The 19,246-nt window shown below is 27.7% G+C and overlaps 3 protein-coding genes across 4 annotated transcripts; all 3 read right to left on the minus strand.

The window, feature by feature from the left end:
* Positions 1 to 294: 294 nt before the first annotated feature.
* On the minus strand, positions 295 to 18,523 carry LOC111627832 (PC-esterase domain-containing protein 1A-like). Of its 2 annotated transcripts, XM_023371486.1 has the most exons (3): positions 18,442 to 18,523; positions 677 to 1,540; positions 295 to 589 (listed from the first exon to the last, which is right to left on the minus strand). In XM_023371486.1, the coding sequence occupies exons 2-3, from the start codon at positions 1,538 to 1,540 to the stop codon at positions 551 to 553; spliced, it is 903 nt and encodes a 300-aa protein (XP_023227254.1). In that variant the 5' UTR covers positions 18,442 to 18,523; the 3' UTR covers positions 295 to 550. The 2 variants fall into 2 exon arrangements, with proteins under 2 accessions (XP_023227254.1, XP_023227253.1); XM_023371485.1 differs by lacking the exon at positions 18,442 to 18,523 and having other exon boundaries at positions 677 to 1,578.
* On the minus strand, positions 9,829 to 10,991 carry LOC111627833 (PC-esterase domain-containing protein 1A-like). Its single transcript, XM_023371487.1, has 2 exons — positions 10,053 to 10,991; positions 9,829 to 9,965 (listed from the first exon to the last, which is right to left on the minus strand). The coding sequence occupies exons 1-2, from the start codon at positions 10,914 to 10,916 to the stop codon at positions 9,927 to 9,929; spliced, it is 903 nt and encodes a 300-aa protein (XP_023227255.1). The 5' UTR covers positions 10,917 to 10,991; the 3' UTR covers positions 9,829 to 9,926.
* LOC111627831 (PC-esterase domain-containing protein 1A-like) lies at positions 17,354 to 18,517 on the minus strand. The gene is made up of 2 exons (XM_023371484.1): positions 17,578 to 18,517; positions 17,354 to 17,490 (listed from the first exon to the last, which is right to left on the minus strand). Exons 1-2 carry the CDS (start codon positions 18,439 to 18,441, stop codon positions 17,452 to 17,454), a joined length of 903 nt encoding a protein of 300 aa, XP_023227252.1. The 5' UTR covers positions 18,442 to 18,517; the 3' UTR covers positions 17,354 to 17,451.
* Positions 18,524 to 19,246: the final 723 nt, after the last annotated feature.

The following is a 19,246-nucleotide window of genomic DNA, read 5'->3' on the forward strand; positions in this document are numbered from 1 at the left end:
GAAAGTTGGTGCAATGTGCTTATATTATTTAAATAACTTCAAGAAACGGTTTAAGTTACGAAATTAGGTTTCATTTTCAAAGGAAAAGAGTATTAAAGATTTTCTTATTTTACATAATTTCAAAGAACAATTATTAATACTGTACATTCGAAAAAATTACGTCTCATTTGGAAATTCAAAATTTTAAACGTCTCGTATATTTCAATTTTATTAAAACAATAACTTTCAGTTATTGTTTTAATAAAACAATAACTGTTTTAATAAAACAAAATTTAATAATGGAGAAATCTTGAAAGTATTTATCTATGAAAGTTAAAAGTGGCAACTCAAATTCTTTCCTTGATTGAAAAAAAACAACAATGTTAAAATTTAGTATTGATTTGTAATGAATTTTACATAAATCACATTGAAATACAATTCTGACAATAATGAAACATTGATTAAACAAACTTTCAATATGAAGACGTTAACAAATTGTTAGACAGTTTACGTTAAATATTGTAATGATACTTCAAGTCAAATATGAAAAATTCTTAATCAAAATTCCATGTTAATTGTTATCAGGAATCTTTCTTCTGTCAATTTTGTACTGAAATAATACATGTAATCTTGTATAAACATGTTATTAACGTAAAATGCACAAAAAATCATTGAACCATTTTTAATCGATACTCACCTTACTTATTATATTATATTCTATAGTGTTTTTCTTATTATCCTTTTCTTCTAAGTTCCTTTCATCTTTTACGTTCATGTGCTTGTTAAATATAGAAGGCAACTTTACATTCCAAGCTAAAGAAATGTGCGTTAGAATAGAATTGGTCATGTGTCTAACTGCTTTAGCTTCCCAATGAATTCCGTCCTTTTTCCTCTGATGTATATGCATTTGTAAACGATAATGAAGATCTAATATGTCCAAACCATACTTGTTGAATACCTTTCGAGCGTATATGTTGGCTTCCATTACATGAAATCTAAGTGAAAACTTCAGGAATTCCAACTCTGGCACCAGAAATCCTCCTTTCACATCTTGCGATATCGGTAATGTGGTTAACCAGATAACTAAGCAATCTTCTGGAAGAATTTCACGAAATTTCCTGGCTATAATTTGCAGATTTATCTTGTAATTTTCTACTCCTTTCGGGCCCCATCGTGTAATGTCCCATAAACAGGAATTAATAAGCACTATATCTACTGTATTTCGTTGTAAGATTTTTAGAATATTTTCCATATAATCGTCATAAACTCTTGTTATAAAAAAGAATCTTATCTCATAATCTTTAAACTGATATAACCTTTCTTCTTTATAAATCCTTTCAATCGTTAATTTATCGCAATAGATTAATTTATCGCCCATAAAAGAATCTTCCATTTTCGCTTTCAATCCTGATTCGGTACTGAATAAATTATCTTGAGACAGAGCTACTAGATCTTTGTAAATTGCTCTTACGTTAGAATCGCCTAACAAGATTACACGCTTGTTACTGAAAAGTCGATCCAAGTCTGAATTTAGAAAAATTTCGGGTAAAGGAATAGCCATTTTGCTTATCGAATTATAGAACAAAAGAATAAAAACTGCTTTTTCTTTCGCGAAAGTGTTCGTTATCCGATTTGTTCGTTATCCGATCTGTTCGTTAACCGATCACCCACCGTATAATTAATACAAAGTTAAATAAATATTTTAATTTTTATTTTAGTGTAATATATTAAAATTTATTCAAATTAAATCGAAAACAAATTAATATTGTAATACATTATGTCTTGAGTACAAAATTTTGAAAAAGAAAAAAATTTAAAGAATTAGTGAAAAAAAATCCAGCAACTAGTTGTTTAACTTTTCCGGCAACATTTAGTGGCGCCATCTGTTATGATATTTTATTTAAAAACTTTTTATATTTTTAACTTTTATAAAATGGCAAGAAGCTTAATTTTGAGGGTACGAATGGGTTTTATATAAAATTGTAAATGCTAATAACAAGTAAAATCGTCATTAAATCAGATCCTATTGGAGATACACACGATCCCCTTTATCACCCCATCTCCTCGACTTTTAATCACCAAAATTTAATAGCATCAATCTCCCTAATACAGAAACCTCCATGCAAAATTTCAGGAAATTTCGATAAAAATCACAGCAGTTATTAAGCTTCAAATAAGGTAAACAAAATCGTGCCTCTCACACTAACATTCATACATATAGAAAAAAATTCCGTTTTTTGGCATTTCTCGGCGTTTCAAAGTGTCCTAAGTCCAAAACTATAAAAATCTTGGAGGGCCATTTTTTGACAGATTGCCATACTTTCCGTCTTTTACATTTAACAGCCAGAATAGTAAGAACCACAGATTAAGAACAATTTTCACGTAGATTACTGGCATATACAACGATGTGCTCGATTATATTTAAGTTTTTTATATTATAGTTTGTAAAATTACGCTTTGTGTTACGTTTACGTTTCAAAATTATTACTTTTCATAGCTGAGTGTATCTAATTTTGTGCTAAAACAATCATATGGAAGTATAAATCATGTTGTAATAATCATATATTTAAGTAGAATTATATCTATGTACTGTACACGATGAGTACAATATGATTTAATGATTTGAAATAATTAAAATTGTATATGACAGATTAAAAAGTAATAAATTTATGGAAAGAAAGTTGGTGCAATGTGCTTATATTATTTAAATAACTTCAAGAAACAGTTTAAGTTAAGAAATTAGGTTTCATTTTCAAAGGAAAAGAGTATTAAAGATTTTTTTATTTTACATAATTTCAAAGAACAATTATTAATACTTTATATTCGAAAAAATTACGTCTCATTNTATGTATTTATTTTTTAGAATCCGGCGCATCCACCTCTTCCAATGACGGCACGCCACTGATATTTAGACAATTATAAAAAGAAATTCTCAAAATGTCAATCATGTGAAGTTTTTCGAATTTTCTTCACGTGCTTAACGAACCAAGCCACACGTTGTGTCTTTTTCGAATAGCAGTCATTGTCAACATTTAGCACTAATAATATCACTTATATATCTGAAACATAAAAATATATTAAAACTTTTGGTTTACAATATACAGTATAAATATCAAACTTCATAGAATTGGCTTTTCATTAGTATTAAAAAAAAATTAAAGTAGTCTGGACACTCTGTGGATACCATGTACATTAATTAAAATATTAATTTACTAGAGGCCTATTTATTTCATCTGAAGTTGAATTAAATTGACATTTTCTTCACCATGATCTAGAGCAGTGGGATTGGGGTGCCGCTATTATTTGAAAAACACTTATCTAGAGTGTATAACATTTTATGGCGTCCTTATCGGGGCAATGATAAAGTTCAAATCCTTCCTGGAAAAGTCTGATCCGCATCACCATCGATCAGCACGATGATGAATGAGAAAGAAAGATCCAAATGTCTTAATAGGATTTAAACTTATACTTCACAATCGATAGGTGACTGCTTTACCAGAAATCTAACTAACCTATACCAATGACACAAAGACTTTGTATCGAATTATTTTGCAGTTTGGGGTTAGAAGAGAGCTCTAAATAGATTTGTTCATCTCTTACTAAATAAATCAATCGTGTTCCTGTGTAGGATGTTGCCCATTTCATACCACGAATTTGTATTTTCAGCCATCTTTGCATAAAGAGAAATGAAGAAATTAGTTATATTTTCTCATTATTACTAAATATTACCCTTTTAAATTATTGTTTTTATTAAAATGTTTGATAATAAAATAATTAACTATAATTCTCTTTTATGTTCTCGTGTAATTATTTTTCGATCTGATCGCAGTGATAATTTCAAAAGAGATTGTCAAAATCACTGGTCCTAAGAATTACTTATATAAATGCTTATAGATGAAATTATTACAGATGATTTTACATTAGTAGTATTTCTTAATACTTTTCATTTTTTAACATCTGCAAAGTTGACAGATACGTTATAAAGACTAATATTCTATTCTATTCTATTAATGATACAAATTCTTCTTCACTAATTAGTGAAAAGGATTCTTACATAAATATGTATAATTCAAAGTAAAGATCTCTTAATAATTAAATTTCAAAGTTTATTTGGATTTATTTTATTCCTGTCGCCTATTCATTATAATATAAAGCCTCAACATTAGAGACAAACTAACTTATCTTAAGAGGAGTTTACATAAGAAGGTAAGAAGATTAGGAATTATTCATTTATCATTTCTAATTAACGAAGTGTATGCTATTTAAAACAACTTTATTTACTTAAATAAATTTTTATTTTTTATTAAAAAAATAAGGTAACAACAAAACATTATTAAATAAGTCAATAATAGTGAATGCTTGATTGCATAGTATAGGAAACAGTTTTGCCAGTAGTTTTTATTTTGATAAATCTTTCTCTGTATAAACATATATTTATATATATATTCTTTTCAAGTTACTAAACGACTGTAGATATTACATTCCTCTAATTAATCTTTTATTTTTTATCTCAATACAATAACAATACCGATATTTATCTAACTGAAAAAATAAAGTTAAAATTGCCTTAAGATTAGTTTATTTAAGTGAAGAGGAAAAGTATTGCTAGTGTTAATTTAATAAAATAAGTAATTTATTATAAATAATAAGTTTAAATTTTTACTTATAAATTTAACATAAGTAATTTTTGAAATTGAGACAAATAACTGTGTAACGTTAGACAATGATAAGAAATGTAATGTATTATTGGAAACAATGTTCTATATACATCAGCAGCGTAGGCATCACACTTAATAGTACTAGGTCACTTCTCAGAAGTTTTTAAAATAAATAATTTCGTTCTATAATTTTAATTTTAATTATTGGTAATTAGAGTAAAATAATTTAATTTCGATACATTAAATCTATAACTAGAGCTAGAGATATTATTATTGAATTTGTTTATACAAATATATATGAATTTTCACATTTGCATTTATTTATAAATTATTAGATACTAAACAATCTTTTGGATCACCCTATATGAATAAAAGATTAAATTTACTTCACGTATTATTTCTAATTTTTTAGTTTTACAAAAATATTTTATAAATTTCTTCAATATTAAATTGAAAAAATTATCTATAATATTTATTCAAAGTATTTTAAAAGTGAAGAAGGTTCAAATTGAAATTTTAAAAATGCTCTTTAAATTGGATAATTCTGTTCGTAGTTTTGCGAATATTCAATAAATTAGAATTTGATAGATTTCCATTAAAAGTTAATTTTATTAACATCTACAAAAGCTTTTTACAAATTTAATTTAATCATATAATTCTCTTAAATTTCAAATCCTTCAAAAATTAATTCAAAAGAAATATATAAAGCCACCGATTGGTCACGTAGCTTATCTTCCGTTATAACTTCATCCCGATTTAATCTCATGTGAAGGATGACATGAATCTTATTAATTTGTATTGGCGGGTTGGTGGATTCAAAACAGTATACAAAATCATAAGAGATTTTGTACCTCATTTTTCAGTTTTGCGTATTTCTTCGATCTTTTATATTCTACCTTTTTCATTTTAAGTTGCATTACAAAACTATAACTTTAGTACAAGTCGATCCCCCTATAAGATATAGATACGTTCCAATTTATTAGGAATCCGATTTCTTACAAGTCGTTCCATTCACAGCCCGACACGTGTCAAGTTTACGGACTACGGCTGTTTGAAAGGTTTTCTTCCATAAAATTAATCGATTCTACACTAATCCGACTCAACATTTCCAAAATACGTATATTTTTTTGTAGTTTTATAGGAATCGTAATTATAGGGACCGTAATTATAGGGGGGTCAACTGTACTTCAAATTATGTACCGAAATTGAATGTCCATTATATAAATAAGATAATTTCTTTCTTTCCAATCTTTCGATATTGACTTCTTTTAATATGTAAGTTAATTCAAGATTTAAGAGAAAAATTATTTCATTTGTATGCTATTATCTGGTAAATGATTGTTATAAAAGCTACTATTTAGGCCTAAAAATATCAATATGTAAACTTTGTGAAAGCTGTTTTCGTGTATTTAGACTGAGAAAACGCATTAATTCTATTTTTTGGAATTATACCAAAATGAAAATTTGTGTTAATTACTTTTTGTTTTATATTTTACTTTTTTATTAAAATTCATTCATATCTTTATTATAGATTTTATATTATCAGATTACAAGTTATATATGTAGACTATATATATATAACTTAAATATATTACAATAAATTATACAAGTTATGATTTATTATTATATAAATATTATATAATAATAAATATTCAATTTTTTGTGCTCTTTCATGATAGATTTTGATGTTTTGCCAGTGTTAATGAAACAATTTTTAATATAGTTTTATTACGTAAACTATCAATAACTTATATTATCTTGTTTTAAAGCTATTGAATTTTCTTCCTATAATATTCAAATCAATATATAAATCTTGTAAACCACAATAAAAACATTTCCAATTTTTCCAAAATTTCTTTTTTAACAACTTTAGCTTTATTGCCTGACGAGACTTTCTAGTCCCACTATCTTTGATATTTTTTATTTCATAGTGTATGCATTATAGCTTTCTGGGACTTACATTTTATCATTGTATAAAGTGTTCTTTTTCTCTTCTATAGGGTAGTAACTTTCAAACTGTTCCTGTTTTAGTTTTGTTGAAAAGAGTTTTACATCGTGTGTTGTTTGAATGGTAGTAGCTGATATTGCTTTGTTTGTTGCCAAATTATACTTATTGTTTTCAAGTTAAATGTCTTTGTATTTTTTAATATGTATTCTAGATATGTGTAGTTTGATTTTAATGTATTATGTTTGTAGAATTAATGGTATGCAAGCTGTATGAGATCAAAATATGTTTGGGACTTATGAGTCCCATCAGGCCTGAGGGAATCTTTTTTGTAAATGTTAGAAATTTGTATTTTCTACATTGTGCTTTATAAATTTATGAATTTGTTTAACATTTTTATAGTTAATATATATATAAGACTTTATACATATATAAATAGATAATTTTATATAAAAAAATTCCCATTTGATATTGATACACATCAAAACCATATACAAAATGCACATTACGTAAAGTTTTCTTGTGTGTAAATGGGAAAAAATAGTTTTTTACATCTTTAATAATCATAAATTATTAAACCAATAAATTTTATTTTAGTTTTGTCATGCATTTTAATTTTTTTTAATATTTTGACCTTATTATACAGTAAAAGTTAACAAATACTTAATATATATAATTATGCATTTAATTTGCAAATTTCTATGATAAAAGATCTCTATATAAAACAAAAATATTTTATTTTCGAAATATTAAACAAGAAAAAACTTGTTAAATCCAAATGTGCGCTAAAGCCTGACGGGACTAATAAGTCCCATATTTAAAAAATTTTTAATTAACATTTTAATTTTTTTTATTTACTTATCTTTTAATAAACACCTCTTCTGATGATAAAATGAGAAATATAAAAATTTTTTATCAAAAAATAAAAATTTAGGCAATAAAGGGTTAATAAATATGAAACGTATTACAGGAAAGAATATATTTTTAAATTGTTTGTGAAACAAAAAGTTACTACGCTTTTTACAAAAATGTAGTTAATTACGTTGTAAGAATTTTAATTTTAATTTTAAATAACTCATGTTTCCGATCTACTTGTGTGGATTTTTTTTTTTACTTCCTGTCCATTGGTCCCGTGTATGTTATTCTTTCTCATGAATAAAGTTAGTCGTGCTTTAGACTCTGTGCAGTTGTGACGTGTATATGTGTTCGTATTCCCTTGCATATATACGTGCGTTCTTGGCGTTCTTCTGTCGTCAGATCCGTTTCAGGTTCCATTATGAACTCTTCGATGTTCTTTATTTCTCAGATATGATTTTTGTTACTCCTTCAGCTGCTTCAGTCTTTTTGATTATACAGTATTTTTCTTAGATAAGATTGAATTGCGGCCTACTGTAGACCTGTTCACGCTATACTGCACAGCAACATTAGTCATCTTCTGCCCACTCTCTATCTTTGCTATTATACTCTCACCTTTCGAAAAGAAAAACAGACGCAAAACTTAACGAGTGCCTACCCGACAGTCTCGCGAATACATAAAAGAATTGTTTTGTCAGAAAAATAAAAGGCTGGAATTACAAGAAGGAATACTATCCGATCGGTATATACCGGCTTGAGCGTCGATGTCGACGTCTCCCATACCTCCGAAAAGTCTCGAATTGTTGCCCGAAGACAAGGGAGACCAATCGGTATTCATTATTTTACGTCGCTTCTTCTTGTGTTTGTTCTGTGGGGTGTTCGTTATCCGATCATGTGTTCGTTGTCCGAACATAAAAATCTTTCGCGAAAGTGTTCGTTATCCGATTTGTTCGTTATCCGATCTGTTCGTTAACCGATCACCCACCGTATAATTAATACAAAGTTAAATAAATATTTTAATTTTTATTTTAGTGTAATATATTAAAATTTATTCAAATTAAATCGAAAACAAATTAATATTGTAATACATTATGTCTTGAGTACAAAATTTTGAAAAAGAAAAAAATTTAAAGAATTAGTGAAAAAAAATCCAGCAACTAGTTGTTTAACTTTTCCGGCAACATTTAGTGGCGCCATCTGTTATGATATTTTATTTAAAAACTTTTTATATTTTTAACTTTTATAAAATGGCAAGAAGCTTAATTTTGAGGGTACGAATGGGTTTTATATAAAATTGTAAATGCTAATAACAAGTAAAATCGTCATTAAATCAGATCCTATTGGAGATACACACGATCCCCTTTATCACCCCATCTCCTCGACTTTTAATCACCAAAATTTAATAGCATCAATCTCCCTAATACAGAAACCTCCATGCAAAATTTCAGGAAATTTCGATAAAAATCACAGCAGTTATTAAGCTTCAAATAAGGTAAACAAAATCGTGCCTCTCACACTAACATTCATACATATAGAAAAAAATTCCGTTTTTTGGCATTTCTCGGCGTTTCAAAGTGTCCTAAGTCCAAAACTATAAAAATCTTGGAGGGCCATTTTTTGACAGATTGCCATACTTTCCGTCTTTTACATTTAACAGCCAGAATAGTAAGAACCACAGATTAAGAACAATTTTCACGTAGATTACTGGCATATACAACGATGTGCTCGATTATATTTAAGTTTTTTATATTATAGTTTGTAAAATTACGCTTTGTGTTACGTTTACGTTTCAAAATTATTACTTTTCATAGCTGAGTGTATCTAATTTTGTGCTAAAACAATCATATGGAAGTATAAATCATGTTGTAATAATCATATATTTAAGTAGAATTATATCTATGTACTGTACACGATGAGTACAATATGATTTAATGATTTGAAATAATTAAAATTGTATATGACAGATTAAAAAGTAATAAATTTATGGAAAGAAAGTTGGTGCAATGTGCTTATATTATTTAAATAACTTCAAGAAACAGTTTAAGTTAAGAAATTAGGTTTCATTTTCAAAGGAAAAGAGTATTAAAGATTTTTTTATTTTACATAATTTCAAAGAACAATTATTAATACTTTATATTCGAAAAAATTACGTCTCATTTGGAAATTCAAAATTTTAAACGTCTCGTATATTTCAATTTTATTAAAACAATAACTGAAAATGGAGAAATCTTGAAAGTATTTATCTATGAAAGTTAAAAGTGGCATCTTAAATTCTTTCCTTGATTGAAAAAAACAATAATGTTAAAATTTAGTATTGATTTGTAATGAATTTTACATAAATCACATTGAAATACAATTCTGACAATAATGAAACATTGATTAAACAAACTTTCAATATGAAGACGTTAACAAATTATTAGACAGTTTACGTTAAATATTGTAATGATACTTCAAGTCAAATATGAAAAATTCTTAATCAAAATTCCATGTTAATTGTTATCAGGAATCTTTCTTCTGTCAATTTTGTACTGAAATAATACATGCAATCTTGTATAAACATGTTATTAACGTAAAATGCACAAAAAATCATTGAACCATTTTTAATCGATACTCACCTTACTTATTATATTATATTCTATAGTGTTTTTCTTATTATCCTTTTCTTCTAAGTTCCTTTCATCTTTTATGTTCACGTGCTTGTTAAATATAGAAGGCAACTTTACATTCCAAGCTAAAGAAATGTGCGTTAGAATAGAATTGGTCATGTGTCTAACTGCTTTAGCTTCCCAATGAATTCCGTCCTTTTTCCTCTGATGTATATGCATTTGTAAACGATAATGAAGATCTAATATGTCCAAACCATACTTGTTGAATACCTTTCGAGCGTATATGTTGGCTTCCATTACATGAAATCTAAGTGAAAACTTCAGGAATTCCAACTCTGGCACCAGAAATCCTCCTTTCACATCTTGCGATATCGGTAATGTGGTTAACCAGATAACTAAGCAATCTTCTGGAAGAATTTCACGAAATTTCCTGGCTATGATTTGCAGATTTATCTTGTAATTTTCTACTCCTTTCGGGCCCCATCGTGTAATGTCCCATAAACAGGAATTAATAAGCACTATATCTACTGTATTTCGTTGTAAGATTTTTAGAATATTTTCCATATAATCGTCATAAACTCTTGTTATAAAAAAGAATCTTATCTCATAATCTTTAAACTGATATAACCTTTCTTCTTTATAAATCCTTTCAATCGTTAATTTATCGCAATAGATTAATTTATCGCCCATAAAAGAATCTTCCATTTTCGCTTTCAATCCTGATTCGGTACTGAATAAATTATCTTGAGACAGAGCTACTAGATCTTTGTAAATTGCTCTTACGTTAGAATCGCCTAACAAGATTACACGCTTGTTACTGAAAAGTCGATCCAAGTCTGAATTTAGAAAAATTTCGGGTAAAGGAATAGCCATTTTGCTTATCGAATTATAGAACAAAAGAATAAAAACTGCTTTTTAGAAAATCCGTTTGAAATTCGAATTTAAACGCCTGAATAATTTGAAAATTTTATTTATTTTTTACTAAAATTCAATCAAAAATTTTCAAATTTTAACAATAAAGTTTAAATAAATATTGAACAGATTCGATGATAAAATAATAAATTTTATTTATAAAAATAAATTTACATTTTACAGTATTTATAAAGTATTGACTGGAAACATCTATCTGAAGTTGAAAAAATAATTTAGAACAATTAATTTGCACTTCTTAGGATTTCAACACTTCAAAAAAAGCACATAAACATTGTAAAAGTTAAATTTCTTTCTTACTAAAAGGGATTGAATGGATAAACTCATACATAACTACTCAAGACATAACTAAGTCTTACAATGATAACCCTTTTGTGTCGTATCCTATCGAGAGGCTTGATTCATCAAATTATCATTCATAGAAACTACGAATGAAGATGATCTTTATAGAAAAAGAGCTTTGGACTGTAGTAGAGGGAAATGCTGTTGGGCCTACAGAACCAGAACTTCATGCTAGATGGGATGCAAAATCCCAATGTGCTGTAGCAACGATCTTATTAGGAGTCAAGAATACAGAACTAAATCATGTACAGTACGTAACTATACAAGTTCTACGGCTGTATGGGATAAGTTAACGGAAGCACACGAAGGAAACAGATTAGCCAGATACCTATATTTAATATGCAAGTTCAATAAAACAAAACAGAAAGCACAAAAGAATTTATTACTACATTAATTGCAATCGCTAAACAACTTGAATTGGCTACTGAGGAAGATATTATCCCTATGTTATGCCCAGAACGTTACAATTATTTGATAGCAGCACTTGAATCTAATTCCAATATCGACAGTAGTAGTTAAAAATAGTTTGTTACAAGAACAAGTATGACGCTTATAGTAGGAAAGAAACAAAGATACAGTCATATTTACTGAACTATCAACACAAGATAGCAAAAAGCAAAGATACAATGCACCACAAGAAAGAAAGAATAATGAAAAAAATCGTCTTTTATTTGCTTTAAATTTAATGGGGAAAAGCCGATCACAAAGTTGCAGCTGTCGATCCACGAACTCAAAAAGAACTGTTACAACAACAAATATAACTGAAAATAAAGATAGAAATGAAGCGGAAATTGCTTTAGCAATTGTATTGTTCTCATTAATAAACGTTTTCTTTCAAATGTACTGTATGGTGTTTAGATAAAGGGCAACAGCAATATCATATTTAAGAAAGAACCATAACCGCAAAGGGACACCGTCAACTGGGGGACAAAACAAGGTATGAACATTAGAGAAAATACAAATTTTTTGTTTTCTTTATAAAAATCATCATTCTTTTGATTTACTATATGGTAAATTTAAATAATATTTTAAAAACGAGTTAAACATTTTGTAATTTTAAAGATTCTGTAATTAACAAACATATTTATAGCCTACATGCTACGTACATTAAAACAAAAGAAAAGACATGAAATTCAAAACAAACTTTTTTATTTTAAATTGTTTAATTCATATTACAATTGTATGCAATGCTACGTAAATATTCGATTAGGTTTTCCGTATCATAATTTAAAACTTTTCTCAAGCTCTTTTAGCCAAAAATATATGTAAAATTGCTTCTAAATAAGTTAAATTTTTGTATAACGATTTTTTTTTAATTTGTAAAGACCGTTGATCATTAAAAGTCGATTACTCCCTCTGGGTCGAGTTCGAATTTAGGTTCAATTTCATGTATCAATCTGTAAACCTTTTATAAAACCGTGGCCTAAGTATGAGAAATGGTAGTCGTTTTAAAACCATCGTGTAATCTGTCCATACGTGGGCACAAGAAAGGAGAGAGACAGATTAGGTCAAAATGTAGTCGTTGACAGATAAAAGATTTACAATTAACGAATGTCGTAAATGTTAGAAAGGTGATAATTTTGACTAATTGTTGAGATTTTATTTTATTAATAAGTCGTTCAGTTGGAATTTGAAGAACTGTTAATATAGTGTTTAAACATTACTAAAAAAATTAGTGTGTTGCCGGAAGTCGATAAAGGCTCAAAAAAGAAAGATATTGTATGGAATTTCTGCAAGTAGTTTATCAACTATAACAACAAATCGAGAATTAATTTTGAAATTAACCGATGATGAGAGACGTACAGGAAAACGTGGTAGAACTTGCGTTTACGACGAAGTTTTAATGTTCTTAATAAATATGAAACGTATTACAGGAAAGAATATTTTTTAAAATTGTTTGTGAAACAAAAAATTACGACGCTTTTTACAAAATATAGTTAATTACGTTGTAAGAATTTTAATTTTAATTTTAAATAACTCATGTTTTCGATCTACTTGTGTGGATTTTTTTTACTTTCTGTCCATTGGTCCCGTGTATGTTTTTCTTTCTCGTGAATAAAGAAAGTTAGTCTCTAGACTCTGTGCAGTTGTGACGTGCATATGTGTTCCTATTCCATTGCATATATACGTTTAAAAGGTTATTTCACAACAAAAAAGAGACAAAAATAAAAAAACAACGTTTAAAAACGTTAGTTGACAATTCAATAAAGCAAGAAACAATTCAATAAAATCATATTAAAAATAAATTTAAAATTTTTACTGCGAAAACATTATAATTTGATATGAAAAGTAAGTCCTTTTCGACTGTTTAGAAAAGAAATATAGAATTTTTAAAAAGACTATGTAAACACGTTACTTGACATCTTGTCACTTGAAGTGTTTATCTTTGACAAAAGCATGTGTCTTTTATAAAAGATAAGATCTAAAGTTTTATTAAAAATAATCTTGTTTTTTATATTAAAAGCGTTAACGCATCGGTCTAATTAATAAAAAAATACAGTATAGACAGGGTTTTTTTAGCTAAAATAAAAAAGAAGGAAAGTGAGATTTCGAAATTGAATGAATTAAATTNTTACGAAATTAGGTTTCATTTTCAAAGGAAAAGAGTATTAAAGATTTTCTTATTTTACATAATTTCAAAGAACAATTATTAATACTGTACATTCGAAAAAATTACGTCTCATTTGGAAATTCAAAATTTTAAACGTCTCGTATATTTCAATTTTATTAAAACAATAACTGAAAATGGAGAAATCTTGAAAGTATTTATCTATGAAAGTTAAAAGTGGCATCTTAAATTCTTTCACATTTTATCATTGTATAAAGTGTTCTTTTTCTCTTCTATAGGGTAGTAACTTTCAAACTGTTCCTGTTTTAGTTTTGTTGAAAAGAGTTTTACATCGTGTGTTGTTTGAATGGTAGTAGCTGATATTGCTTTGTTTGTTGCCAAATTATACTTATTGTTTTCAAGTTAAATGTCTTTGTATTTTTTAATATGTATTCTAGATATGTATAGTTTGATTTTAATGTATTATGTTTGTAGAATTAATGGTATGCAAGCTGTATGAGATCAAAATATGTTTGGGACTTATGAGTCCCATCAGGCCTGAGGGAATCTTTTTTGTAAATGTTAGAAATTTGTATTTTCTACATTGTGCTTTATAAATTTATGAATTTGTTTAACATTTTTATAGTTAATATATATATAAGACTTTATACATATATAAATAGATAATTTTATATAAAAAAATTCCCATTTGATATTGATACACATCAAAACCATATACAAAATGCACATTACGTAAAGTTTTCTTGTGTGTAAATGGGAAAAAATAGTTTTTTACATCTTTAATAATCATAAATTATTAAACCAATAAATTTTATTTTAGTTTTGTCATGCATTTTAATTTTTTTTAATATTTTGACCTTATTATACAGTAAAAGTTAACAAATACTTAATATATATAATTATGCATTTAATTTGCAAATTTCTATGATAAAAGATCTCTATATAAAACAAAAATATTTTATTTTCGAAATATTAAACAAGAAAAAACTTGTTAAATCCAAATGTGCGCTAAAGCCTGACGGGACTAATAAGTCCCATATTTAAAAAATTTTTAATTAACATTTTAATTTTTTTTATTTACTTATCTTTTAATAAACACCTCTTCTGATGATAAAATGAGAAATATAAAAATTTTTTATCAAAAAATAAAAATTTAGGCAATAAAGGGTTAATAAATATGAAACGTATTACAGGAAAGAATATATTTTTAAATTGTTTGTGAAACAAAAAGTTACTACGCTTTTTACAAAAATGTAGTTAATTACGTTGTAAGAATTTTAATTTTAATTTTAAATAACTCATGTTTCCGATCTACTTGTGTGGATTTTTTTTTTTACTTCCTGTCCATTGGTCCCGTGTATGTTATTCTTTCTCATGAATAAAGTTAGTCGTGCTTTAGACTCTGTGCAGTTGTGACGTGTATATGTGTTCGTATTCCCTTGCATATATACGTGCGTTCTTGGCGTTCTTCTGTCGTCAGATCCGTTTCAGGTTCCATTATGAACTCTTCGATGTTCTTTATTTCTCAGATATGATTTTTGTTACTCCTTCAGCTGCTTCAGTCTTTTTGATTATACAGTATTTTTCTTAGATAAGATTGAATTGCGGCCTACTGTAGACCTGTTCACGCTATACTGCACAGCAACATTAGTCATCTTCTGCCCACTCTCTATCTTTGCTATTATACTCTCACCTTTCGAAAAGAAAAACAGACGCAAAACTTAACGAGTGCCTACCCGACAGTCTCGCGAATACATAAAAGAATTGTTTTGTCAGAAAAATAAAAGGCTGGAATTACAAGAAGGAATACTATCCGATCGGTATATACCGGCTTGAGCGTCGATGTCGACGTCTCCCATACCTCCGAAAAGTCTCGAATTGTTGCCCGAAGACAAGGGAGACCAATCGGTATTCATTATTTTACGTCGCTTCTTCTTGTGTTTGTTCTGTGGGGTGTTCGTTATCCGATCATGTGTTCGTTGTCCGAACATAAAAATCTTTCGCGAAAGTGTTCGTTATCCGATTTGTTCGTTATCCGATCTGTTCGTTAACCGATCACCCACCGTATAATTAATACAAAGTTAAATAAATATTTTAATTTTTATTTTAGTGTAATATATTAAAATTTATTCAAATTAAATCGAAAACAAATTAATATTGTAATACATTATGTCTTGAGTACAAAATTTTGAAAAAGAAAAAAATTTAAAGAATTAGTGAAAAAAAATCCAGCAACTAGTTGTTTAACTTTTCCGGCAACATTTAGTGGCGCCATCTGTTATGATATTTTATTTAAAAACTTTTTATATTTTTAACTTTTATAAAATGGCAAGAAGCTTAATTTTGAGGGTACGAATGGGTTTTATATAAAATTGTAAATGCTAATAACAAGTAAAATCGTCATTAAATCAGATCCTATTGGAGATACACACGATCCCCTTTATCACCCCATCTCCTCGACTTTTAATCACCAAAATTTAATAGCATCAATCTCCCTAATACAGAAACCTCCATGCAAAATTTCAGGAAATTTCGATAAAAATCACAGCAGTTATTAAGCTTCAAATAAGGTAAACAAAATCGTGCCTCTCACACTAACATTCATACATATAGAAAAAAATTCCGTTTTTTGGCATTTCTCGGCGTTTCAAAGTGTCCTAAGTCCAAAACTATAAAAATCTTGGAGGGCCATTTTTTGACAGATTGCCATACTTTCCGTCTTTTACATTTAACAGCCAGAATAGTAAGAACCACAGATTAAGAACAATTTTCACGTAGATTACTGGCATATACAACGATGTGCTCGATTATATTTAAGTTTTTTATATTATAGTTTGTAAAATTACGCTTTGTGTTACGTTTACGTTTCAAAATTATTACTTTTCATAGCTGAGTGTATCTAATTTTGTGCTAAAACAATCATATGGAAGTATAAATCATGTTGTAATAATCATATATTTAAGTAGAATTATATCTATGTACTGTACACGATGAGTACAATATGATTTAATGATTTGAAATAATTAAAATTGTATATGACAGATTAAAAAGTAATAAATTTATGGAAAGAAAGTTGGTGCAATGTGCTTATATTATTTAAATAACTTCAAGAAACAGTTTAAGTTAAGAAATTAGGTTTCATTTTCAAAGGAAAAGAGTATTAAAGATTTTTTTATTTTACATAATTTCAAAGAACAATTATTAATACTTTATATTCGAAAAAATTACGTCTCATTTGGAAATTCAAAATTTTAAACGTCTCGTATATTTCAATTTTATTAAAACAATAACTGAAAATGGAGAAATCTTGAAAGTATTTATCTATGAAAGTTAAAAGTGGCATCTTAAATTCTTTCCTTGATTGAAAAAAACAATAATGTTAAAATTTAGTATTGATTTGTAATGAATTTTACATAAATCACATTGAAATACAATTCTGACAATAATGAAACATTGATTAAACAAACTTTCAATATGAAGACGTTAACAAATTATTAGACAGTTTACGTTAAATATTGTAATGATACTTCAAGTCAAATATGAAAAATTCTTAATCAAAATTCCATGTTAATTGTTATCAGGAATCTTTCTTCTGTCAATTTTGTACTGAAATAATACATGCAATCTTGTATAAACATGTTATTAACGTAAAATGCACAAAAAATCATTGAACCATTTTTAATCGATACTCACCTTACTTATTATATTATATTCTATAGTGTTTTTCTTATTATCCTTTTCTTCTAAGTTCCTTTCATCTTTTATGTTCACGTGCTTGTTAAATATAGAAGGCAACTTTACATTCCAAGCTAAAGAAATGTGCGTTAGAATAGAATTGGTCATGTGTCTAACTGCTTTAGCTTCCCAATGAATTCCGTCCTTTTTCCTCTGATGTATATGCATTTGTAAACGATAATGAAGATCTAATATGTCCAAACCATACTTGTTGAATACCTTTCGAGCGTATATGTTGGCTTCCATTACATGAAATCTAAGTGAAAACTTCAGGAATTCCAACTCTGGCACCAGAAATCCTCCTTTCACATCTTGCGATATCGGTAATGTGGTTAACCAGATAACTAAGCAATCTTCTGGAAGAATTTCACGAAATTTCCTGGCTATGATTTGCAGATTTATCTTGTAATTTTCTACTCCTTTCGGGCCCCATCGTGTAATGTCCCATAAACAGGAATTAATAAGCACTATATCTACTGTATTTCGTTGTAAGATTTTTAGAATATTTTCCATATAATCGTCATAAACTCTTGTTATAAAAAAGAATCTTATCTCATAATCTTTAAACTGATATAACCTTTCTTCTTTATAAATCCTTTCAATCGTTAATTTATCGCAATAGATTAATTTATCGCCCATAAAAGAATCTTCCATTTTCGCTTTCAATCCTGATTCGGTACTGAATAAATTATCTTGAGACAGAGCTACTAGATCTTTGTAAATTGCTCTTACGTTAGAATCGCCTAACAAGATTACACGCTTGTTACTGAAAAGTCGATCCAAGTCTGAATTTAGAAAAATTTCGGGTAAAGGAATAGCCATTTTGCTTATCGAATTATAGAACAAAAGAATAAAAACTGCTTTTTAGAAAATCCGTTTGAAATTCGAATTTAAACGCCTGAATAATTTGAAAATTTTATTTATTTTTTACTAAAATTCAATCAAAAATTTTCAAATTTTAACAATAAAGTTTAAATAAATATTGAACAGATTCGATGATAAAATAATAAATTTTATTTATAAAAATAAATTTACATTTTACAGTATTTATAAAGTATTGACTGGAAACATCTATCTGAAGTTGAAAAAATAATTTAGAACAATTAATTTGCACTTCTTAGGATTTCAACACTTCAAAAAAAGCACATAAACATTGTAAAAGTTAAATTTCTTTCTTACTAAAAGGGATTGAATGGATAAACTCATACATAACTACTCAAGACATAACTAAGTCTTACAATGATAACCCTTTTGTGTCGTATCCTATCGAGAGGCTTGATTCATCAAATTATCATTCATAGAAACTACGAATGAAGATGATCTTTATAGAAAAAGAGCTTTGGACTGTAGTAGAGGGAAATGCTGTTGGGCCTACAGAACCAGAACTTCATGCTAGATGGGATGCAAAATCCCAATGTGCTGTAGCAACGATCTTATTAGGAGTCAAGAATACAGAACTAAATCATGTACAGTACGTAACTATACAAGTTCTACGGCTGTATGGGATAAGTTAACGGAAGCACACGAAGGAAACAGATTAGCCAGATACCTATATTTAATATGCAAGTTCAATAAAACAAAACAGAAAGCACAAAAGAATTTATTACTACATTAATTGCAATCGCTA

The sequence above is a fragment of the Centruroides sculpturatus genome, unplaced genomic scaffold (assembly GCF_000671375.1).
Source record: "Centruroides sculpturatus isolate CEXI.00-Female unplaced genomic scaffold, Cexi_2.0 scaffold377, whole genome shotgun sequence".
Classification (NCBI taxonomy): Eukaryota; Metazoa; Arthropoda; class Arachnida; order Scorpiones; family Buthidae; genus Centruroides; species Centruroides sculpturatus.

Coding starts and splice junctions, on each gene's coding strand:
- LOC111627832 (XM_023371486.1), bottom strand. CDS start 1,540: ATGGCTATTCCTTTACCCGAAATTTTTCTAAATTCAGACTTGGATCGA. Junction 590..676: donor AATATAATATAATAAGTAAG/GTGAGTATCGAT, acceptor GTATTATTTCAG/TACAAAATTGACAGAAGAAA.
- LOC111627833 (XM_023371487.1), bottom strand. CDS start 10,916: ATGGCTATTCCTTTACCCGAAATTTTTCTAAATTCAGACTTGGATCGA. Junction 9,966..10,052: donor AATATAATATAATAAGTAAG/GTGAGTATCGAT, acceptor GTATTATTTCAG/TACAAAATTGACAGAAGAAA.
- LOC111627831 (XM_023371484.1), bottom strand. CDS start 18,441: ATGGCTATTCCTTTACCCGAAATTTTTCTAAATTCAGACTTGGATCGA. Junction 17,491..17,577: donor AATATAATATAATAAGTAAG/GTGAGTATCGAT, acceptor GTATTATTTCAG/TACAAAATTGACAGAAGAAA.